The sequence below is a fragment of the Indicator indicator genome, chromosome 9 (genome assembly GCF_027791375.1).
Source record: "Indicator indicator isolate 239-I01 chromosome 9, UM_Iind_1.1, whole genome shotgun sequence".
Classification (NCBI taxonomy): Eukaryota; Metazoa; Chordata; class Aves; order Piciformes; family Indicatoridae; genus Indicator; species Indicator indicator.
The window spans coordinates 16,209,442-16,235,232 of NC_072018.1; the positions used below are offsets into that span (position 1 = coordinate 16,209,442).

At 37.5% G+C, this 25,791-nt stretch overlaps 1 protein-coding gene across 1 annotated transcript in view; it reads right to left on the bottom strand.

The window, feature by feature from the left end:
- Positions 1-25,791, bottom strand: part of CSMD1 (CUB and Sushi multiple domains 1) — a 948,047-nt gene that overhangs the window by 617,479 nt on the left and 304,777 nt on the right. The window contains exon 3 of the mRNA XM_054383599.1: positions 25,355-25,467. Coding sequence (XP_054239574.1) covers positions 25,355-25,467 — 113 coding nt within the window. The remainder of the gene's footprint in view (positions 1-25,354; positions 25,468-25,791) is intronic.

Below are 25,791 nucleotides of genomic sequence, written 5' to 3' on the forward strand. Positions count from 1 at the left end.
TCTGTAGTCATTGTATATGCATACAGATACACCTTCATTGAAATTAATTTTTGTTACAGATATTCCCTGATGTTCATTAGCTTCCAGCAAAAGCACTGACTAGTATTTTTATTTGTTCTCTGTATTCCTGTCGATATGTTTTGTTATATCCAACAGTGGTCTTACTTGACAGAATTTTCTTTTCCATTTCCCTACTTCTTTTACATTTTCCTAGGACTGTTCAGCCCCTTTGAAACTAGTTGGCCAAGTTTTTACAGTACAGCATTAGGACATTTTACGGACAACATTAGGTTTATGCCACACTGCTGAATTTACAAGGGATATGGAAGGTGTAAATTACAGGCTCTTTTGAAAAACTTACCTTTTATTAACACTTAATCTGAACCTGATGGTAGTAAAGTGTAGATTAATCTAGAAACAGTAAAGTTGTGAAATATAAACAGATTTGGATTTGCTGTGTTTTTCGAACTGCTGTATTTTCTCTACCTTTTTGTCAATAACATCAGTTAAAAAACTAAAATATAAAAAGTCATGTCTGAACAACCCTTTTACTCTTGAGGTATTTCTGGAACTCTGGGGGACTGGGTCTGTAAAGCTTTAGGATACAGTGTCCCATCTGTTAGAGCTATTGGCAAGGTTCAATAGTTTCAGACGTAACTCAGACATGTTACATCTTCTGATCTCAAACTCAGATGCTGGAAGAACATAGCCTCTAGCATATTTCAATCCTGTTGTGAAGTTTGGCCCATATCCTCATTTACAGGCAACAGGAGATATGCTGCATAGATGATATCTTTATCTCCCCACTGGTTTAATGTACACTCACATTAGGTATAGAATTTCTGTTAGGATACTTATTACTAGGATGGAGGTAGCAGAATTGGAAACGTAAAGAATTAACAAGGACTGAATACAAAGAGGGAATATTATCTTCCCCTAACACAAAAAAGAACTACTTCAGCTCTATATTCAGACCTCTGCTAAATCCATGGCAGTATGCTGAACCAGACTGGTCAAAGCTAAACACTGTCATTGTGTATTGTCAATACCATTAAACAGAGACCTGATTCTCAACTTTGGCCTGTTCCACACAGTGTTCCTGACAGCTGTTATGGATAAAACTGCTTGGGTTTTAGAGGATAATGAAGAGATTGGTTAGGAGCAGGCAAGACAAGCTGCACCAAGACAGTCAAGCTCCGAGACAGAAAATAGTCCCAGGTATGGTCCATTTCCTGTTTCAGATGTATGTTTAATGGTCTCATAGCACTGTACAGGGGGAGGATCATTGGAAAAGAGTAAAATACTACAGACGGTTACAGAATTTAATTTGCTATATGTTTTCAGCCATAAATAAATACTTTATAATTGTAAATTAACTTTATCAATCTATTTTATATGAAATTTCATTTTTCCATATTTTCAGCATAAAATGGTATATAGCAAACAAGTTTGGAAGAACTTGCTGCCTTTTTTTTTCCATAAGGAATTAATAGAATAAAGGTTATTCTTTGATAAACATTTAGCCAAACTACCAAGGAAAAAGGTTTGAAAAAATTGATTTGGATTAAGTGTCTTTCAGTATCCTACTACCTCATTGCTCTTACACCTGCTAACGATACTGTCAAATTCCTTCTGCTGGTCCTTGGCCACTTTCTCCTCTGGCTCCTGTGCTCATCAACCATTTGTCTACACATGAAAAAAAGAAAAACAGGTAACATTTGCTGAGCCTGGCTGGGGAATACGGGCTTGTCAGCTGCCCAGTCAGTACAAAAATCTCTCAAATTGCAGTTTCATTAGTGATGAACCGAGGAGGGTTCTTAATTATTTTAGAAAGTTTTGTTTTGTTTTTACATAGTAGAAACAAGCTTGAAGATTGAATTTTAGAGTAGCTTCAGAGAGGTAAACTGGAAAACAATGCTCAAAGAGAAAACAATGAGTGACAGAAAATGTGACTCTCTCCAGAGTCTGAACTGATGAAACCAAACCACCCAAACCACCCATCCCAGGTGACAAAACCAAGCCTGTGAATTTAGAGCAGTTTCTCATCAGCTGCAATTATTGTTCCACAACAGTTTACAAAGCAACTCATTTATAAATTAATCTTGTAGTTCATTGTACATTATCAAAAAGATGTGTTAATTATGATAAACAAAGTTTAAGCAAAGCGAGACAAAGTGGCATTGAAATTGTTCTCAGTATAAGTTGGATCACACCATAGATGCTTAACACTTCAACAGAAACAACTTTAAACAGGATTTGATTATAGTGCAGAAAAGGTATGACATACAAGAGCAAAGCCTGATTTAACAGCAAATGAAGAACATGTATCTTCTACTCACTAAATAAAAAGCGTTAAAAAGTGTTTTGTTAATAATATTTCACATTTAGCAAGTTAAAAAAATAACAAAACCAAACCCATACCAAAAATAACCAGAAAGAATTGTTTCTGAATCGCCAAAATGCAACTAATAAAACCAGGAAAAACGGAAATCTGTGTTGCAGATGAACAAAAACCCATTCGATTGTTTTGCATCAAATAATCCATTAATCATTTCAGTTAAAAAAAAAAAAAACCTTCCTCTTTGCCACTGAACAGAATATAAAGCTCCAACAGGTTGCAAATGCATTCCTTAAACATGTATGTTTTACTAATTTTTTGCAGTATGTTAAGAAGCAGTAAGAAATTTTGCTGTTGAGGTGACATTTTTATACCTCAAATGAGAACAGAACTACTATCTTCTGGTAAAGTCATCTGATACTGAGGGCACTTACTAGCTTGGAAGATCAACCCCCAAATGACTCAGACTGTATGCAGTCACATAGATCAACTCCCAAATACCAGTACTGCATACTGTAAGAGGTAGAACTTCAAAGAAGGATTTCAAGACATGCCACAAGGCCTACTTTACTTGCCATCACCAATCCGTCCTCTGTCCTTCAGCATACAGGGATGGTTTCTACTGCCAAATTCCCTGTCTCCTACAACAACTCACTTAGCAGCTAACAGAACTTAGTATCCTTATTTTATAGTGCACTGACACAAGCCCTGGCACAATATCAGATTCAGCTTGACTTGGTACTTGGCCTTAACTGCACAGCCAACCCTAATTGAGATAATCGCTCAGCAAATCACAGTAGTGTAGTGAAGCAAATAATCAGGTGTCACAAATTGCTGTGCTAAACAATTTATTTTCTTTTTCACCCTCAATAAGTAATGAAAAGTAACTCACCCCAAGTATTCCTTTTTATGTGGAATAGGAAAATGACAAATTATTTCATGCCTTCAAATCCTACAACAATGCTTATTTTCTTTCATTAAACTTCTGAGACACAAAATTGTTTTTAAGTATAGAGGTCATATCTTTGAAGCAGAATAATTTTCTCCAAAAGAGGTCAATACCTGAGCGAGCATTTGAAATTTAATCAGTATGTAGTACTTCAGTTCAGACACTTAAATGCATTGGAAGAGCTCAACAAATTCTATCACAATTTTTCCAAAAATAAGTAAGTACTAATTTATGTGGGTTGAACACAATGAGGATCTGATTTTTAAATATAAATATTGTCAAGCAATTGCAAATGCTTAACACTTTTGAAAATAAGTATTGTAGATTTTCATGAAGATAAGTGAAAAGTTGAAATTTTAGTATGATTGTTCCTTTTGGCACTAGAAGCAATTCATCTCATCCTAAAATAGTTAAAAAAAAAAAAAAAAACAAAAACACATAACTAAAATGAAAGCTCTTCAGAGTTTTCTGTTTCTCTCCTTTAAAGAGGGAGCCCAAATCCCCCAGATTAGTAACAGGTAAGTACAGAAAAGTACTTCTACAGATAAAACTATGTTTAAGATTAAGAAACTCAGATAAAGACACCTATAGATGCCTGGACGACCTCAATGTTCTTCACAGTCAGAAATCTAATCCATAGTCAGAGTGAATCATCTCACCATAAAGTTAACATATAGGACACACTTGAAGTTGCATAAATGCAAACAATTAATTTCATAAAAATCATTCAAACTGGAAAGGGAATCATGAACTGACCTCTAGCTTAAAGCAGAGACAATACTGAATTTAGTCCCAGAGGCTGATAAAATCTTCCAGCCAGGTTTTGAAAATCCCTGAAGTCAAAGATACTAAAAGTTCACTGGTTCAATACTTCACTATCTTCATGGTAACCCTTTCTTTATCCAGCTGGAACTTTCTTTGGTTCCCATTATGACTATCGTCTTTTCCTTACACCATTACCCTCAATAAAGATCTCAGCTCCATCTTACTGGCAGCCTCCCCATACAGCACTAAGGGGCTGCTGTTAGGTTCCCTTGAAGCCATCTGCTCACCAAGGTTGAGGCAGCCCAGTTTCCTGATTCTCCCCTTACAACATACATGGAGCAGGTTGGCAGCTCTATGCCAAACTCAATCCAGTCTATTAATGTCATTCCTGCAAAAAATGGCTGTGGTATTCCTGCATCAGGTTACTAAGAACAAGTAAAGGGAACAGAGGGTGGGAAATCACTTAAACCTACTGAATGTGCTCCTACTGATACACTGCTAGTCTTCATCAACAGCACACAACTGCTGATTCACATTCAACTGCCAGTACCCCAGGTCCCTTTCAGCAAAGCTGCAACCTGGCCAGTCAGTCCCCAGTCTGGGTTTTAGTCCATCACAGGTAGAAAACTTAGTGCTTGTCCTTGATTGACTTTTGGACTACTCTTTCAGCAACAGGGCCAGATAAATAGCAACCCTAACTGGAACAAATTGAATGCACCCTCCAGTTTGGCACCATCAGCTTGGCAGATGATACCAAGTGTGCATCATCTCTTCCTCCATGTCATGGACAAAAGTAGTAAAGAGGACAGGTCCTCAGATATTTAGCATTGACTGTAGAGCAGGAGTTAAGATACATGTACAGACGTCTATAAACAAGTACAGTCTGGTGTCAGGCTTACACTGAACTGCAGCCCAGATGGTCAGAGACATTCCTGTAACAGAATAACTAAGATATGTTCACTCTTATATCCTTGAGAGAAAAAAAAAAATGCATGTTTGGGAGTTTTTATTTTGTTTTGTTGTTTGTGTTTGGTTTTTTTTTTTTTACCATGAAATCAAGTGAGACAAGTTACCACCAAACCAAAAAAAAAAAACTACAGTACCTTGCTCTGAACTAAGTATGTTCATAACACGTATTAAAAGTAGTACACGTGCACCATCTTCAGAGCCAAAAAGTGTATGAGAGCAGAAGGGAATCTTTCTTTGTTTCTTTTGTTTTCTTGGACAGTTTGGGGAAATATTTCTGCTATACTATCTCCTTTTATTCTGTGATTAACAATATAATCTCACATGATATCTTATATGCAAGGATTAGATAGACTGGAATTAAAGTTTACAATGCTAAGGACAAAAATATTTTTTATTAATATGCACAATTTCCACCCACATAACATATATACTTGAATGTATCAATAAATAGCTTCTTCAGGAAAAAAAAAAAGATTAAGAGTGTAAATTTCAAATAAGCACAATACAGTATTATCATTATTCCCCATGAGAATTTCTAATGACATTGGAAGTGTTTGAAATGCAGGGTTTGAAAATTTAATATTTACCTGATCAACTTAGAAACCATGCAATTTGTCTCAAGCTGTTGCTGCACCTGAAGTACAGTGGGTAAAGCAAGAGGCAGGAGTCAGAAGAAACGATTTCTGCTACATAAGTTCACTTTTTCCTGAAGTCAACCTATGTGAGTTTGCAACTCTTGATTCCAGTGTAGTTTTCATGTTCTGTTTGAACAACTGAAGCAAGAGGACTTCAAGTAACAGTGCCACCTATTTGCTCGTACTTTGTCCAAGAAATAAAAGTTCTTCATTTCTCTCTGGGCTCTTTTCAGTGGTGGCCAGTGACAGGACAAGGGGCAATGGGTACAAACTAGAGCACAGGAGGTTTTGCTTAAGTAGAAAATTCTATACTTTGATGGTGACAGAGCGCTGGAACAGGCTTCCCAGAGAGGCTCTGGAATCTGCTTCACTGGAGACTTTCAATAAGCACCCGGAAACCACCCTGTGTAACCTGAGCTAGGCAAGCCTGTGTCAGCAGAGGGGCTGGACTATACAATCTCCAGAGGTCCCTTCCAACCCCTACCATTCTATGATTCTACATTTCTCTACCTTTACACATTCCAGAGAGCATTGCATGTACCAGGAATATACAACTGTACCACTCTGACAAACAGTAGTCCAAGAAATCATGTCAGTTATCAAAATATGGCATAGCTGTGCCCCAGATAGAATGATATTCACTCATAATCCATTACAAGTTTCCACACCGTTTCCTAGAGTAATGCATTCTAGCCAGTCTCTCTTAAAATGTACAAAAATTATTATTTCTATACAACAAAAAACTTTGTCATTGTCTCTTTTTGACTGAAATTGTGTTTCTTTGGGGCCTTATTCTCTTTGATGTCACTTCCTCTGTTCAAGTTTATACCTTTGAATCTTGTTCTTACAGCTACTTTAATGCCATTTGCAAGTAATGGCTACCCGTTCCATTCTGACACTGCTTAAACTGCTGAAAGTGCTCAATCCAGCAGATACGGTGGGATCTCACACAGCCCATCTCTTCATTTGATGGCAAATTACTCCGCTGATTTGAAAACTGTAGTCAGAGCAGCTGCCTAGCATCTACAGCTCACCCAAAGGGCTACAATCAACTTATTTTAGAAAAGCTTTACAGAAAGGTAGAAAAGAGATATGGCACCCCTCAAAATGGAACATTGCCTGTAATTTAGGAATTATCTTTGCATTATTTCAAGTGCTATCTTCCACTGGAAAAGAGCCATCCTTCTACTGTCCAGCAGTCTGATTCCACTGTGCAAGCTACTGCAGAAAGAAGGGAGGATCATCATCTGCTTCATTAGTTTCTGGCCTGACTAACTGTGGGAGGGAACCAAGAAAAACTCCACTTACATGTCAGAATTCAAACTGTACATGAACAGCTGCACAAGGACTTCCTTTGTATCATTCAACCATAAAGGACTCAAGGCTGTCCATAGTTCTCAATTTTTAACTTCAGAAAATAAACTGTAGCACTGTTAAACATCTTGAGCCTTCACAGCAAATCATAGAACAGTCTGAGTTGGAAGGGACCTTAAAGATCATCTGGTTTCAAACCCCCCTGCCAAGGGCAGGAACACCTCACACTAGACCAGATTGCTCAAAGCCTCACGCAGCCTGGTTTTGTCACCTTAGGCATTCACAACTTTTCTGGGAAAACTGTTCCAGTGTCTCACCACCCTCAGAGTAAAGAACTTCTTCCTAATGTCTGATCCAGATCTACCCCACTCTAGTTTAAACCACTGCCCCTTGTTGTATCACCACAGACTCTTAGAAATACTCCTTCTCCAGCTTTCCTGTAGGTACACTCCAAATACCAGAAGGCCAATCTAAAGTCTCCCCAGAACCTTATCTTCTCCAGGCTGAACACATTTGTTCAGATTTCTATTTCTATAGTCACTCGATAAAGATAGAGCTGTCAATAACGCCATATTAGGTTTAGCATTTAGGAAGAGGTATAGCAACCAACCTAGTTATTATTTTTGCCCCACTTGCTGACATTCTAAAGACACTTCATTAAAAAACCAAACAAACAAATAAACAAAAAAACAGAACCAAAACACACACACACACAAATCCTGCAGCAAGTAGATTATAATCTAATTCAAGCTGAGATGCAGGACAAAAAGTGGTAAGCAAACAACTAGAAATAAAATGGTGAGGACAAATAATTTACAGCAACAGAGTGTTATACTAATGGAGAATGTGTTTATTTTGGAGAAGCACATTTCGTAGTTAAGCACATAATGGTTACACAAACAGAATGGCCAAAATTTGTAAGAGTAGCTTGTTTCCATTACAGCAAACATTCAAGAGGCTTGCATAAACAGAAATACCTGACCTGTGGTTATATAAATAATACATAAAGATCTGAAGAACAGTAAGTGAAGAGATAGGGGGTTTGATCAAGCCTCTAAGTCTTTTTGCAAGAAGAACATAGTTTAAAAGAGCTAACTTAATTTCTTTATTAATGTCACATTATCGGTATGCTTATATGGCTTTCTACTTTGTGTGCAAGAGAAGCAGATGGCGGCATGAATACATTTCAGAATTCTCAGGAGTACCATTTAGAATTCAGTTGCAAGAAGAAAAATGCTTCTATACCTCTTAGAAGTGACTTAGAAACTAAATCCAGGAGTTTGCCACCAACTGGCCACATAGCTATTGACTCAATTATTCTCTGAAGAAATAAAACCCTGGAATAGGAATTTTACAGTAGGATCTTTTTGGTAGCTTAATTTAAGAAGAGAGAGAAGATGAGGTGAAGTTTTTAAGTAGAAAGAAGTAAAACGGTACTACATTGACTCGGAGGTGTCGTTTCAGATGCTAACTTCCAGTAGAAACACCCTGCTTATACACACACATTTTAAAGTTTACGAAATTCTACAGAAATAGGAAACAGTTATTGTTTGCTTTAAGAGTAATAGAAGATATTTCAAGTAACTCAAGTGTCAGTTTCACTTAGTAGTGAATGACCTCATTCTTAATGTTCTGCAAGTTACATGAATCTAAACATAATATGCAGCTACTTTCTTGATTGCTTAGAAAAAAAAGTAAACAGACAAAACAGCATTTCATCAACACAACAGAAGATTCTGGCAATCAATAGAAGTTATCCTCACCAACAACAAGAAGCTATCCTAGTACCAACACCATCACCAATCACTTTCCTTTAGAGGTATTCACAGTCCAAGGAGCCAAGGCCTTAAATGTAACACAAGCCATCATTCAAGCTTCTATGAGGTAGCCTCCACAATTCTGCCACTTTAGACGAAGGCAGTACAGTTGATGCAAATTAATAATACATTTAATATTCTGGAATTTTTTTTATAGAACAATAACTTAAACTTAATGATCAAAGTGCAGTTCATAATACTTCAGATGTTCAAACTACCAGAATGAAAAAAAGGGAAAATGGATTAAAATTTCTAGCTGGGCAAAAACAATGCTGTCAATATGCACACTCATGCTGTGTTTAGAATGAAGTGTGCAAGTCTTATGGTGGCAGTCAGCAGATGGTGCTGTTATACATGGTGATGTTTTTATTATTACTTTTTTCTCCTAGTGGACTGGGACAAATATGCTTTTTCATTAGTATTTTATGCCCTAATCAGAGTCCATTCTCACACCAGGCTTGTTTTGAGTTAACTTGGGAAGGAAATCTCCTTGTTTCACTAACTTAACAGAAAACAGGACTTTTGTTCCTCAATTCACAGAAGTGCTTTTGGAAAAGTGCAGTGCTGGTTGGGAAAGGTATATTTAAGAATATCAAAGCGAAAGGGATCTCTCACACAATGTCAGTGCATTTACTGTCTGGTTCTTTTTTGCCAAATGGTAAATGCTGCAGAAGAACCTGAACTCAGCCAAAGAGCTGATGCATAAGATCTGCAATCAAAACAAGAGTTCTTTTAAACTCCAGGTCTTCATTTTTTCATGAACACCCATTTTGTGTTTTCAGTGCATCTAGGGAGTGGGACACTTGCTACAGACACTTCTCCTTTTCTAACCAAAAATTCAGAAGCATCCACAATTCTCAGAGCATAAATCATGTGAAAATTAAAATGAATTGTATTAAATTTGGATATGCCTGTGATATCAGTGGGATGAGCACTTGAGTGGTAGAGCAACTTCTCTATGACAAGAAAACCAAGCATATACATTAATCAAAAGTTTATTGGAGTGCAATGGGCTCCAACCTTCTTTTATGCAACATATCCCATCCTACCATGTCCAAACAGATTCCTATTACTGTGCATATCAAAGTAAATTATGAGTAAATCTCAGTTAAACAGTCTCCTAAGAAATTCTCTAGATTTTGATCAAGAAATTCACTAGGTTTTGATTACGAAATTTGCTCTTGTTATATTTCATTATTCTTAAATATTTCAAATTGTGGTCTTCCAAAATATCCCCCTAACAAAGCTTGAATTTCAGATAATGACCTCCAGGTAAGCTAAAGAGGAAAAAAAAAATCTGAAACAAAGTTCTCATCCACTCTTATTAATTTCTTGAATTGTATCAGGTGACCACACAGACTTATGATCATTTGGTATGATTAATTTGATATTAATGTGTTGTAAATTAGATTATTGTAACTGTTTTAGTGCATCTTTTGTCACTTCGCACAGTATCAAATGTGGTTTAATTAATAGAATGGATTGTAAGGGTAAATTCAAGTTGTCAGGTTTTCTTACTATTGGTAATATATTATAAACACTGTATACATGTACTGCAAATGCATCACTCAAGCACATATCAAGTGAGCATCAGCCTTACTCATGGGTTATTCTAACTTACATAGGCAGACATACCAATCTTAAGAGTCCATTTTAGCAATTACAGGTTCAGGTCCAAGACTATTCCTAGGATCTCAACCAAAACCCCTAACACACTGGACATGGCCAGTTGCCATGCACATTCTCAATGACACTTACAGTCACATCACCTCTTTCTGTAAGTGTTGCTTTAAGCATTGTAACATGCTCAATTTGTCCTAAAGGGACAAACCCCAAAACATGCCCTAACCAAGGCAATAGGTTAAGCACCTGTGAATGTGCAAACCTGAACACTTCCTGGGGTCCCGATAAATGTGTAATTAACCTTGTAACACAACTGTGAACTGTGTGTGCCCCAGGCCATTTTGGGATATGCCCCATCCTATAGGTTCAGCTATCAGCTTTCTCTGTTACCAAAGGGCATTGAAGAGCTGGTTCACTCATACCACAGGGAGGGGGTTTAAATCCAGCCTGCTGCATATATGCTTTGAAATGTTCTTCTATGTCATTGTCATGAATAGGAAACAGAATTTCACAGCTTGCACTTGGAAGCCCTTGATGAGAGGCTGCTCTTGCCTTGTCTGCTTTTTAACCTTCACTGTCAATGAGATTTTGTTGGTGGCCACTCTAAACAAGCTGTTGGTGATGGTTTAGCTCATGTCCTGGTGTTAGCTCATAGGCTGGACTTGATGATCTCAGAGGTCTTTTCCAGCCTCAATAATTCTGTGATTCTGTGATTGTCTTTGGACAGTATTTAAACCAGCCAAGATAGTTAGCAATTTGCCTTGTTTTCACTCAGGAAGCAACAAGAGCCAAATGCTGCTGAAGTTGCAGCTTAAGATCCTGTCCTAACAGGCAAACCACAACTGGACCTTGCACCTAGACTAAGCCAACCAACACCCCAAGAGCCCTTGGAGGCAGGAAGCGGAAAACTCCCAAGAAAACTGAGTCCCAGAAGAGCCATGGAAAGGCCCAGCAATGGAACACAAGAGAGAGAGAGAGAGGTCCCTTAACCCTCTCTGAGCCAAGGAAAAGCTCCAGACTCTGAAATGGGCACAAGAAGAGAGAGGGGCCCTTAGCCCTCTCTGAGCTGAGAGGTGCTTGAATTATAGTTACAACATCTGGGAAGACACTGGTCAGAGGAGCAAGCTGTGAGTACCTGGCGAATTTGCTACAGAATCCCCCTTTTGAGAAACCACAGATTGCGGCGCCAGATTTTCCAATTTAAATTGCTGTATTGGAAATTCTCAGATTTGTGCTTAAATTAAGTGTCTTCATATGTGAAATGTATTACTCACAACCAAATAACAGAACTTGTAAATATACTTTGTAAATAAGTTATGGCAGTGTATGAAGATACCAGCGCTGAAAATATTAAATATTATATATATATATATTTTTTTTTAATTACACAATTTAACCTTGTTATCCAGTTTTGTTGACTCTAAACACACTGATACAGAGCTGAATGAACCTACTTGGGGATCAATGTTACCTTTCTTTTAAGTCTACATTTTTGAAGATCTGCACTCAAGATTGGTAAGAGCAGAAAAAAACAAAACCAGCCTTCCCCCCACCTCACCCACCTCCCCAGTGTCCAGTAGTAAATGCCTAGGAGACTAAATAATTTAGACATTTTAAATTAAAAAAATAGTTCCACTCCCTGTATTTTAGTGAACAACTATGCAGGTTTTATGGCTTGTTTTGGTTAGGTTTTTGGAGGGTTTTGCCTTTTCTTTAAATGCTTCCACCACTTTCATTTTTCTGAGTGAAGCTGACAACATCCAGGGTTCAAAGGCGTCTTGGGTTTTTAGGAGTCAGTTCCATTGCTACCAAAAGTGCAAACCCAGCCAACAAATCATTAAAAAATTAAATAATGACAAATAATAATAAATAACAGCAACAACTACCACTACCAAAACACAAAAAAAACCCAAAACCATTAAAACAAACCCCCAAACCTGGGGCTCTGATCACTATTTCAGGAAAAATGAAAAAGAAAAACCTGGCTATAAATAACTAATTTCTGAATTGACAGTGACATTCTGTGAACAAATGCTTGAAATTACTAAGCCTACAAGCAGTACATTTTCTCTTTTCTTCCCACTTAAACTCCCTCATCTCTCATACTGGCCACAGTACACAATCCGAAGTGAAAGTCAAATTGCATTCAATAGAGCTTATCTCCAAAGGAAAAGATTTAGCCATTTTGTTCGTTAGAAACTAACAAAAACAAAAAGAATAAATTAGGGGTAGCTAAAGCAACGAAATTACTTTTGAGTGCTGAGTATGATCTAAACACTGTGAAAAGCTTTGTCACTCTATCCTTTAAAAAGTGATTATGACCTTCATTCTGCAAAACAACAGAAGAGAAACATTTTTGCTTTTGTTTCATTCTTAATTTTCTTCTAAAAGCTACATCTCAAACTTGACTAAAACTTGCTACTGACAAACATGCAGTGAGCAAAGCAAATGTTACAGACTTCAAGTCGAAGGTCCCAGTAACAGCTGCTTAATTTGTGAACAGACGGAAGTCAATTCATGGTTACCTGCTCACATTGATGGGTGGGGTTTTATCTCCTTTGATGTAAAGTCTTATTCTGATAAATAAGCCATTTTGCATTCTGATTTCATCACGATTTAAAGGATGGTCAGGAAAGGATAGCATGTGGGTAGGATCTGAGCAACTCTGAGTTTTGAGGACCAAAAGGAAAAAAAAACCAAACCACCAACTACCTCAGCAAAACATCATGCTGGAAAGACTGTCTTTGGCAAGGTGAAGCTTGATCACATGTGCAGCACTGAAATATGTTCCCCTGTTTTAGTGCATTACTGTTGCCATTTGCTAAACTCCTACAGCAGAGCTGACTTGACAGCACTGAAGAGAACTTCAGCATCCTACACACAACAGCTGTCCAATCACCCACTAATTTTCCCCCCTAAACATGCAGCTCCTCACTGTTTTATTACAATTGACATTTTAAAATAAAAATATGCAGAACATATTTTTTAAAAACAAGAAAGTTATTACTAAAAAAACCCTGCTTCTGTTACACAGAATATCAGAAGTTATCAGCCACAAAATAACAGAAGTTAAAAACCCAGACAGGCACAAACCTCTAATTGCTGCTCAGTTTAGAAGCCTGTATTACTTGCAAGACCATGGGACTGAACTGGCTGCCTTCTTGTTAGCATGCAGTCATCTAATACAATTAAAGAGAACACTTGGCCAGATTTTCTACTGCTGCACCCAGGGAGCTGCACATACAAGGTACATTACGTTGGTTGCATCTTATAAGGAATAAAGAAAAACTCACACTTTTTGCAGCAGAAAGCCTAGTTTTTCCACAAGCTTCTGCTTCCAAAAATCAGTTTTACATCTCAAAAGAGAAGTAGAGAGGAAGGCTATCCTACTTAGTTTTAGAAAGTCTCATGATTTCTTTCGATCCTCCAAAATAAACAATTCACAAAAAACGAACTCAAATCTGTAGAATAATTAAAAACTGTCTAAGCAGATAGCATTTTCAAATAAACTATGTTTGAAGTAAGGGTGATTTCCACTGAGAGGAAGTGTATTTTTCAACCAAAGGTCCTTTTAGTTCAAATGCTGACTTTCTGCAAAGCACAACTCGTGACCTTAGATTAAGCAGCAGCAACACACACCCTGGAAAGAATATAGGGATGTTCCTCCAAGTACAGGGATGGGATCAAGAAAGTTACAATGCAGTTGGAGATGAATTTGGCAAAGGATATGAAGAATAAGAGCAGCTTCTGCAGGCACTTGAGCCATAAAAGGAAGACAAAAGCAATCATACTTCCCCAATAAATGAGACAGGCTCTGGTGACAGTTGATATGGAGAAGGCTGAGCTACTCAGTAACTCTTTTATTTTTTTCTATTTTCACTGGCAATTTCTTTCCTCCTCTCTCAAGTACCCTGAACCCAAGTGCAAACACTGAGGGGAAAAAAAGAGTCCCTCCCCACCATAAGAGAAGTTAAATTTTGAGACTACCTGAGTGTGCTGGTTTGGGGCCAGACACAGATCCTCTCTTGCCCCGAAAGGGACAAAAGAATGAGACTCACACAAACGGATTGGAGAGTGATGGAAAGTTTAAATGGAAAAGCAATTGGTGGAGCTACAGAGAACTACAAACTACAAAGCATAGTGGCAAAGAGTATCCCAAAACATACAGAACCCCTCACAGAATTCCCAAAGCTTCCCAATCCTTCCCTTCTTCCCACCTGAGGGTAAACCCAACCCCCACAGGGCTCTTTCTTCCCCCCCCCCCTGCTGCTAGGCAAGTCTCAGGCTGGCCAGGTCTGAGACTGTCCCCCCCCTCCATTCTCCTCCTGGCATTAGGCCTAGACAGGCCTAAGAGGCCTTGAGGATACTCCCCCGGCATTACCCGATAAGAGAGGACATCTCCCAGGGGAGCAGAGAAGGAAGAAAGAGGAAGAGAATGACTTTGCAGATGGCCTTATAGGGTGCAGGACTTATGGGTAGAAATACGTCGTTTCCTGTGTCCACCCCTGTGGGTGGGCACCCAGGACACCAGAGGTGTATCTCATGCGGCAGTGGCAGGGGGCACCCAGCCCAAACTGACACACTGAGAAACCTGAACATGCACAAGTCCACAGCAACTAATGAGATGCATCCAAAGGTCCTGAGAGAATGGGTTGATGTAATTGCTAATCCACACTCCATCATATTTGAAAATCCATGGCTGCAAGGCAAAGGCCCCAGTGAATAGAAAAATGGAAACATCAGGCCCATTTTTAAAAAAGAGGACCTTGGGAACTACCACTCTCTCAGGCACACCTCAGGGCCTGCTAAGATCACAGACCAGATCCTCCTTGAAAACATGTTAAAACATATGGAAAACAAGGAAGTAATGAGTGACAGTCAACATGGCTTCATCAAGGAGAATCTGTGCCTGACTGAATTCGGGACCTTTTATGACAAAGTGATTGCATCATTGGACAAAAAAGGAGCTACAGATGTAATCTACTTTGACTTCTGAAAGGCTTCTTATACATTCTCCCAACAGCATCCTTGCCTCCAAATTGTAAAGATGTGGGTTTCAAGGATGGATTGTTCTTGAACTTGGCTGAATGGCCATGCCCAAAGAACCGTAGATAACAGTTCAATGTCCAAATACAGATCAGTAGCTAGTGCTCAGTATCATTAAGGACATAGCAGGATTGAGTGCACCCTGAATAAGTTTGCAGATGACACCAAGCCATCTTTGTGCATGCCATATTTTAAAACTGTGTAGCCATGGTACTGCTGTTCTCAGTATAAGCTTTGTATTGAACCTGCAAGGCCTCAGGACTGAGGCTTGCCACAGACAGATTTACACTCAAATTCTCCAAATTTGCCTGCAGTTTTGCTTTACTTACTTAGCTGTGACAGCAATTTCTCTAATTGACTGGCTGTCTAAGGTTCATTTGTTTTACTTCCTCCCCTCAGCCCCCATTCTCTGAAGGCACCATCATATTTTTATAAGGATAGCTGTAGCAAGCATTTACTCTGAGCAGAATGAAGTATTTTTCCAATTGGCACAATGAGTTAAGAGAAATATAAGCCTGGTTTGACTACAGAGGCTTTGAGAAGTGGAGATGCAGGATGCACTCCTGAAGAATACACACTAAGGAACAATAAGCAATGAGACAAAGGCTTGGCACTAGAGAGCCTACAGCTATAAACAACTCACCCATGGTCAGTTAAAAAAACGCAGACCTGGACAAAACTGTAACAAAGAACAAAGGAGTAGTAGCTAACATACACGGGACACCGTATAAATAAATATGGATGGGATATGGAACTGCAGACCAAGGAAGAAAGAGCAAAAGTATGAAATTGCCACAGCAGGTAAAAATAACCTCAAGTGCATCCCTAAAGCAAAGAAGAAAAAAACATCAGCTACTACACATGGAAGATTAGGGGAATGGAAAACATAATACTATGAAAAGGAGTAGAAACCAAGAAGCAGGTGTGCATTTGTTTTAACCTCATTGGTGTTATTTTTTTTTTTTTGCCTTTTTTTGTAAAAATTTAATCTGAATTTATACTGCTTAGACATTCAAGGATTTGATAACACTAACAATTCTTGGATTTACATACATACACAAACACAGAGGGTGCTGCCTCTTTCCCCATAAATAAAGTTTTGTGTACCCAAAACTGCTGTTTTAACATTCTTACAACTTCAGGTTTACAATCCCCTGACACCACACAGGTATGTTTTGTCTTGTTAAACGAGTGTGAAAACAGCACAAATCTAACAAAAATTAGGAGGCTCTATGAACTTCCACACTTTCTATGGCCCTTTTCAGGTCAATCTAATAAGCCAGCTTTGAAGAATTTAAGGGAAGATTTCTTGGAAGTCTACCATGCATGAATAATTCAGTAAGTTTATTAGAAAATCTTTCAATATATACAAGATGAAATATTTCAAAGTGATCTAAGTTAAAGCATGCAAATGTAAAATACAGACCTAAGAAGTACTCAAAGCAGTTTTGCAGACTGATTTATAGCAATAAATATGACAACATAACTAATGAAGTTAATGAGATTACTTGGATGAATAAATTGTGTTTAGATAGGCCATATACAAAGCGGTCTAACAGTATTGTATGAAAACATAGAATTGTAACATAGACAAGGTGAAGGTCAGGTGATAGATCTTAACAAATCTCAAAAGCTTCAGTTAAACCACAGTGCCTACATTATGTCAACTACAGTTAACCTACTCCCTTTCTTCAGGATTAGTAAGAGAGTGACATACTAACTACTTATTTATTACTGAACAAGATCAATGCCTTAGTCAAGTTTTAGGCATGCCTGTTTTTATGAGCATATTTGGTTGCAAAGTTCTAGATATCTGCCTTATTATCCCAATTACAGGAGAAAAACATGAAAGGTTATGCAAATTAAACCTTCAATAAATAGGAAGGATATGAATAACAAAGTAATTCAAAGTACAATTAGTAATGGTTAAAGTTATACAAGAGAAGATGAAAAGCAAGGCAAGTGACTGTGTTTGTGTGTTACTAGCCATCAAACATAGCAAATTAAACAACCATTAATTAACAGAGACAACATCTGCTGGCTACAGTGACAAAGAAAACACAAAGTTTTATGTTGTAGACAGCTAACCTATAGATTTTATTCTGGAAACATTGATTCCACCCTGCAACAACCTACAGCCTTTGTCAGTTTAAAGGAATAAAAATTGACAGACAAAAATTCTAGCTGAAATACAGATTTTTTTAATTTCTTCGTTGAAAAGAAAAAGAAAACAAAAGCCATGTGCCATCTTTGCCATTGCAAGCAGATCTGTAATCAATACATATTAGTTATCAACAGTAACTCCTAACAGGCAAAAGAGACTTTAAAGGCAGAAATATAGTTTTCATAATAAGAAGTGATACTAGCCTAAAAAAAGGTGGGGGGACAACTATAAAGAGTACAAACTAGAAATGAGACTGGAATAGCTGAAGATCCACTTTTATTATCTGAGAGATGAAAAGTCCAGTGCAACTTTCCCTACTTTCTATCAAAAGAACAACAAACTTCCTTCACAAATGAGATCAGAAATCAAATAAACCATAGTTTCAGACTTTTCCAGATTCATTAAAAGCTACATAAGTCTCAGCTGCATTTCATCTGGGACAATCTCATTATCGGGGTCCATTCTCAGTGTAAGTAAACGTGATTGAATACGTCTGATAATTAGAAAAGGAAGTATGAGTTTAACTCTTCAGCCAGATAAAAGTCTGAGGCTAAATGCATCAAGAAACTCCTCTGAGAAATTTGGCAATGCACACAAGACATTGGCAATATTTTTTATTTCCACATTGGTAAATAGAAAAAGACTATGCCCAGAACTGAAAGTACAGGCAAAATTATATTTGAACAGAATACAGGATCTTTCTTTCACTGGCATACTGATATTTGGCAACAGCTGTTGTTTAAAATGTGGGGAGCAGGGAAGGACGCAGGCTGCTTAACTAAAATCTAACTGTGAGTGCATATATAAGGCTATGAACAGAAGTTAGCTATTCCCCCAAATCCCAGTTGCCTGTAAAAGGGAACAAGCAAAAATTCCAGCTCTGTTGAGTCACATTGCACAGCTTGTTTCAGAAAAACACTTATTTGTTCCATATACTTCTTAATGTGGCTGAATAAAAATTAAAAAAAAAAAAAGAAAAAATTCCAACATGATTTCAGAATTATACCTTGTTTCTTTCTCAAACAGTTGCTGTTTTTAAGCTGTCTACAACATATTGATACGCAAGATTTTTAGATTGGGCTGCACATATTCAAGTGATCAGCTGTGACAGTTATACCTTTTCATAGTTGCTTTTATGTGCTGTGTGTTTTGGATTTGTGATAAAAACAGTGCTGATAACACAGGGACACAGCAGCAAGGCCTTTTCTGTCCTGCCAGCGAGGTGACTGGGAGTGCATAAAGGGTTGGGAGGGGACACAGCATAACAGTAGGCCCCAGCTGAACAGAGGATATCCTATACCATATGATGTTGTGTTCAGCAATAAAATGGGGATGGATGGAGTTTGGCCAGGGCTGCCACTGCTCAGAGATATTCTTAGCCCTGAGCTCTGCTTTCCTAGAGATGACTGAAAATTTGCCTGTAAGTGAGGAGCTGTGAATTAAATCCTTTTTATTTTCTTGCACACTCAGCTTTTGTTTTACCTATTAAACTGTTTTCACCACAGCCCATGTGTTTTCTCACTTTTACTCTTCTAATTCTCTCCCTCATACCACCATGGAAGGAAGTGAGCAAATGCTGCTTGGTTGCTTAGCTGCTTACTGGGGTTAAACCACAATATCTTAATACTGATTCAGATAAAGAAATGACTGCACTAATGGAATTTTGACATTAGGGGGAGGAAAAAAAATCTCTTAAGTATTTTACACGATTTATTATTAGTCACACAAACATATACTAATCATGGCAGATAACAAACATGAAATGGGTTATTAGTATCGACACAGTTGGGATGATGATCTGTTAGAACATAGGCTAGATTTTTCCAGCATCTCAGTACTCAACAGCAGAGAAATGAAACCACTGTATTGAAACAATCTTGTCACAATTTTGACTTTCCACTTCTGTTTTTCACACTGGAATACATTGCTCTGATTTAGAACTGGAACCTCACAGTAGCACAGAGGACCAACTCCTTGTAGTTTTCCTCTAGGAAGTCTACTTTTACCAAATCCTTTTCCCATTAGGTTTGTGATTGCAAAGAGGAGCACAAGGAACAGTGTTGTGGTTACAAAAGGTTACAAGCCTGCTAAATGATTACAAAGGATGAATCACTGTCATTGGGTTTATTATTGGTTCACCACACCACAAGGACAATGAACACAATAGTTCCTATAGGGATCAAGAAATCACTAGACGACACAAATTAATCCCTTACTTTCAGAATCAGAGGCAATCAAAAAGATCATATCTTCAAGATGTAATTCCCTTTCTAAGAGCCACTATCCAGACAAAGGCTGGCATTGCATTAGGGATTGAACTACTTGGGATGAGAGTTGGAAAGCAAAAAGATGACATTTTATAATTGCACTAATGTAACAGGCAAGGCTCTTAAATTTTTTCTTCCTTCAGATACAAAATTCACTGATTGATGAGTCCTACAACATTTAAGAGTGCTGTCCCAGTGAAAAGCACATTTTTGTCTTAAAAATATAGGCAAGGTATGTCAGTACTTCAGGGAAACAAAATCCCAATAATTTAGTAACGTTAGCTTGAGCCCAGAGGTCCATTATCCTGACTGGTCAACGTTGACAGGGAAAAACAGAGTCTTGTGAAAATTATCTTGGTAAACTCACAGATTCCATAGGAGAGCTTAGTTTTATCAAGTTGGTTGAGAAAGAGTTTCATTTTTTCTTTTTGTTTTAAGTAGTTCAAAGTACTGAACCATGAAATAGAAGAAAAGGGAAAAACACACCAAGTAACACAAACTCAGATAGAACAGGAGCAGCAAGAACTAAAAAAAAAAAAAACAAAAAAAAGGAAAAGAAAATAAAAAATTTCTTCAAAGATTTTACTCTGTGAAAGTGTATCACTATTTTCTGCTGTTGATGCTGAAAGGGATTTAAAAAGAAGCTTCAGGGAAGACGCACAAAGCAGGATGAGGTGACTGCCAGTATAAATGTTAATGCTGGGTGTGAGCAGAAAACCTTGAGAATTCAAAGAACAAAAGAAAAAAGGAAGTATGCCCTGAGGGCAGGAAGGGTAGAAGGACTTGCATGAGCTCTTCCCTTGGCAAAGAAAACCTGCTGGTGCAGAAGAGAGGTCAAGGAAAGGTACTAGAACACATCAAGTGCAGTACATCTGGCTTGTTGTTTAAACACTCTTCACCAATTCTACATTACAAAACATGGTTAGAAACAAAAAAAAACCAACCACATAAAATACCTGAGATAGCTTAAAGTGAACCACAGATTGTTAACCTTTGAGGGCAGTTTGATGCTTGGTGGCAGACACTAGTGTAGCAAAATAAGCTAAAGACGGTATTTCTACATTAATGACTAACAATGTGCTTTGAATTAAGCTTTTCTACTTTCACTGAATTTTCTTCGCTTGACAACTGAATTCATTGAATGGCAGGGCACATTCCACTGACTAAAGACCATGGAACAATTCTACTTCACATTACTCTAAGTATGAATGTGTATAGCACTGCAGATACTGCTGTTATTTAAAGAGTATTTTTCCATACTTCCAAACACGTGCAAGTGTTCTGTATGGAAGGAATATTTCCGACTGTCCAAAGAAAATTACTACAATGATACAGATATGCCCATTTTTTTTGCTTCTATTTCAAAAGATGCTTTGTGGGCTACAAACAATTTGTTAATCTCATTCTATAAAGTAGGAATTAAACTGAATTTAACAGAACATTACACAAAATTGCACAAGTCACAAGTACTTTGCTATTCTCCTCACAACCACCTAAACACATTTTCTATGAAATAAGGCACTGTTAGTTAAAAAAAAGAAAACAACCAACTACACATTAGAGAAGCAGAATCTATACCCTCAATTTCCCAATTCCATTACTTAAAAGTGAGATTTATTTATTACCCACTGGTGATGACAATGATCAATTAGCAGAGTGATCATTTAGCAGATTTAATAAATTGACAAATTCTATCAAATGAATTTGGTACTTCTGAAATCCGTAATTATTTTCAATGACACAATCATTTGTTTTAAAATTCCATGGATCAGTTTATTTCCAAAAAATAAGAATGATTTAAACTTCCATATGTACCAAAAGCTTAGAGTGCTGATGTGATCACTGAGGAAGATGAAGTAGTATCAGTTAAAGATACTACAGAGTCTCAGAAATGAACATGTATCTGGTGAAGCAGTGGCAAAGAAACCTACATTTCAGCCTAGGAACTCAGCAGCTATCCAGCTCCACTGGTGTCTTAAAACTAAGTGGCTCTCACTAGTTTACTGCCCCAAAATCAGATTTAGTTAAATATTAATATGCACATGGTATATGTGTGAGAGCAGGCTAAGTCAGATAGGTACAAATACTCTTCAAGGACTTTGAACACCAGATTATGGTTTCATCAGCTTCACTGTAAACCTATTTACATATTGGAAAACCACAAAGGAACTGATTATGTCATTGCTGCAACAGGAAGTGGGGTCATAAATCAAGACTATACTCAGTAAAATGCAGTGATCAGAATCTCAATCCGGGGAGTCTAGTTCCCTTTCTGCTTGGGATACCAGTGTGGGTGTAAGTTCAGAAGCTGTTCAGTAGGTCTTTAAGCGGTTCTTGTGTCTTCTTCTAACTCAGCACCCAGTCCTCATTCACAGGGAGTTTAAGCTGAAATGAGACCCCTGCAGACAGTGATGGTGAAACCTCCCAACAGCATCTCCTTCACTCTGCAAAGCACCTTAGCACAGCAGAGAATCTAGCTCTCTATTAAGTCTTTTGAGACTTAATAGACCAAGTCATTCTTGTCAAAACACTAGAATTTTACCCGCACAATCACATTTAAAACATCGACTTTCGATAGCAGAGCTACCTTTGAAGATACGAATCAATTTTACTTTTTCTTAATTGCATGAAGGGAACAATCTTAATTAGATGAAAACTGCCTATTCAGAAAAGAGTGGTCTGTTGAGAACTAAAAAAAATGTAAGAAAATAATAATAATAATAATAATAATAACATTCGTTTTGTAGTCTCCCAGAATATAGAAAGTTTATGCAAATTAGTTCCATCATTAGTCCTAATATTTGAAATTTTCAGACCTACTTCATCTGCTACTTTGAGAGAAGTGGTGCAATTCCAGAATGATTCCTCTGCATAGCAATGCTAAGCTTTTTGTTCTGCTCCCAGGCTATTAGAATTCGTTAAATTTTGAATGTTGTGGATTTTTATACTTCTATAAAATAATTTCTGTTAAAGATCACTCCCTCATGTGCCATTTAAGAAAACTGCAAAATTTATTTATTTTTTAACATGCTGTCCTTGCAGCCAGTTAAAACTTGTCTCCAGCTAAGATGTTTAGCACAGAATTTCTCAAACTCTACATTACAACTCCATAGTGTCCCAAACACTTAGAGAGCAGCAGTCAGTAGTAATTCAGTGCTCCCCATGTTTCTCACTGAACAGCCAGCTCTTACATTCTTAAGTGAATGACTAAAACCAGGGACAAGAAGGTACTTTTAGTAAAAGCACAAGAGGTTAGGGATGGGTATTTGACAGTGATTATAAAGACTTACATCTAGTCTGCATTCCCCTGTTCCAGGGAAAGCACTCACCTGCCTACTCACGAAATTTCATCTGGTGAGATGGGGGCGCTATGTAAAACAAGTAATGTAGGGAACAGTAAAAGGAGTTCTTAGCTATGGGGCTGCAGTAACTCAAGTGACCTTTGCAGTAGAAAGAATCACTGAGCACCAAACTGCTACAAATCCTTCCCAAACCATCAGTCCCCACTGCCTCTTCTGCACACTGAGACACTGTCACTTGAGTGACATTTACCATTTCTCCTGGAGTTGGATGTCATATTTTGCGGTCCATTTAAAGCTCACGCACAACGCCAGGTTTACAGCACTAAATCTGAAAGGGGGCAGTGTTGTTTAACCAGAGCACGGTGCTATCTGTCAATGTTAATTACTGCTGGTCCTGCTGGGGTTTTTACAAGAAAGTAGGCCAGCAGGAAGTGTCATTATTTTACAGCCTGTGGCTCTGTGCATGTGTTCCTAAGCTGACAGTCAAGAGACGTCCTTTAGCATTCTTCACTGTCTTTTTCAATATGAAAAACAAACTGCTCAAATTGCATAGAGGGATGAAATATGCCATCATGTGCCTCTACAGGTATGTAGAAAGTGATTTACTCATGAGGTCACAAAAACAGCTCCTGGTGTGTTGGTGATTTCTGATGTTCCTTTTCAGCTTACATAATAAATCTTCTAAAGACTATTAAAATGAAACTTTCTTAGCTTTTCATCACAACCCTCCTCACGGTTTAAAAAAAGACTCATTAGCTGACTTACTACACAATAAGGCTTTTGGGGACCAAGACAAGACATACTGATGAGCCACCCATCCTGAACAGAAACACCTACAACAAAAAAAGTTTGAGCTACTCATGACACCTCCTATGCCTCTGCCTTTCACTCAATGAGGATACTGAATTCAAAACATACTTTAAAAAACACCATGATTTCAAACCATTAATCACTATGCATCAATATGGAGTAGACTTAGGGACTGTCAAGGAAGCAGCTATGAACAGTTCCAGGACAAATGTCATCACATGTTACCCAGCACTTGAACATATCTGTGGTCTCTAAGTTGCTTTGACTTTATTCTAAAGTAGTGACCAATGTAACAAATTTATACATTTGCAAATGCAAGTAAATAGTTACAGTCAAACCATACTGCTTTCTACATCAATCCATTGATAAAAATATTTTCCTTTTAAATTCACTTCACTGGCTGTCAGCAATTTTTCCAGAATAAACACTTTCAAAGAAGGATTATACCTATGAAACCATAGATAAAATTGCTTTGCATTTTAGTAATCTGAAACTCTTCCTTCTGACAACTTCCAGTACTCAAAGCCCTGCATTTTCCATGACTTAAAATTAAAAAACTCCACCCAAAACACAGAAGAACACACACACACCAAAAAAAAAAAAAAAAAAAAAAAAAAAAATCACAAAACCAGCATGAAAGCAATCCTGAAATTACACTCACATCCCTCATTAACCAACAGGTAAAGTTATCTGGTAACTTCCCTGAACAGAGATTGCAGATTTCATAAAGCCTTTTTTACAGCTCGAAGTATTAAGGAAATGGAATCACTCCAGTTTTATGACCTTAATTCTTGGTAGACACTAGAAGACATTAAATGCTTGGCCTTATTTTTCCCCAGAACTGTGCAGTCATCACTATAGTCTAATGTCATCCATGGAGCCAGTTTCCAAGTGCTATTGTTTTTGTTTTGCTTTTATGTATGAGCATATATTTTTGTTGTCATTGTTCTTTTAATTTTTTTCACAGGAAGAATATTAGTGATTGATTTTCAAGATCAGTTAGTATTCATATGTCCTCCCATTTTTACCATTATACATGGTATACATTGTCAAAAGAAAAAAAAAGGCATTTAGGAAATAATAACCACACCATTCAAACATAAGCATTCTGAATCCTGCTTTGGAAGCCTGTCAATTTTGATTTAAAATTCCAGTAGAAATGAAACTTCAAAATCAAGACTGTGGCTATGATGTAGTAACATGTAAAAAGATAAAAAAAAAACAAACTAAAAATTAAAAAAAGTTTATGCAAAATTCATGATGATTCAAACCCCAAACAAAAATGGAACATTGTGTTTCAACATGAAAAGCATGCATCAAGTAGAAAGACAACATGGCAGGAAAAGAGTTCTTACCTTCATATATAGCTTTGAACCCTTGAGCACTGACAGCAAAATCCGTGGTGAAACAGAGGGTGAGAATAGATCCTGTGCTCACAATAGATGATGGAAGCTGAAATCCAGATAACCTGTGCAATAAAAAGGCATCAGTTATAACAACTTTCAAAATAAAGTACATCAGTAGGTGTGATGAGTGTTATGATGACCATCATATTACTGCACCTGAACTGCCAATGGATTATGTGCTCTTTATTCTGACACAGCCTAAACACTCATTACAAAACTCCAGACATGTTTCTGAGCTTTTTAACCCTCCTACTTTAAAATATCTGTGCGGTCTCCATCAGAGAACACTGAAAGAAAAAACTGTTTGTATCTACTTAAGACAAACCATTTTTTGATAGGCTCCATTTCAAGAGGAAGGTTTTAAATTTAGGACACCTAGAAGTAGA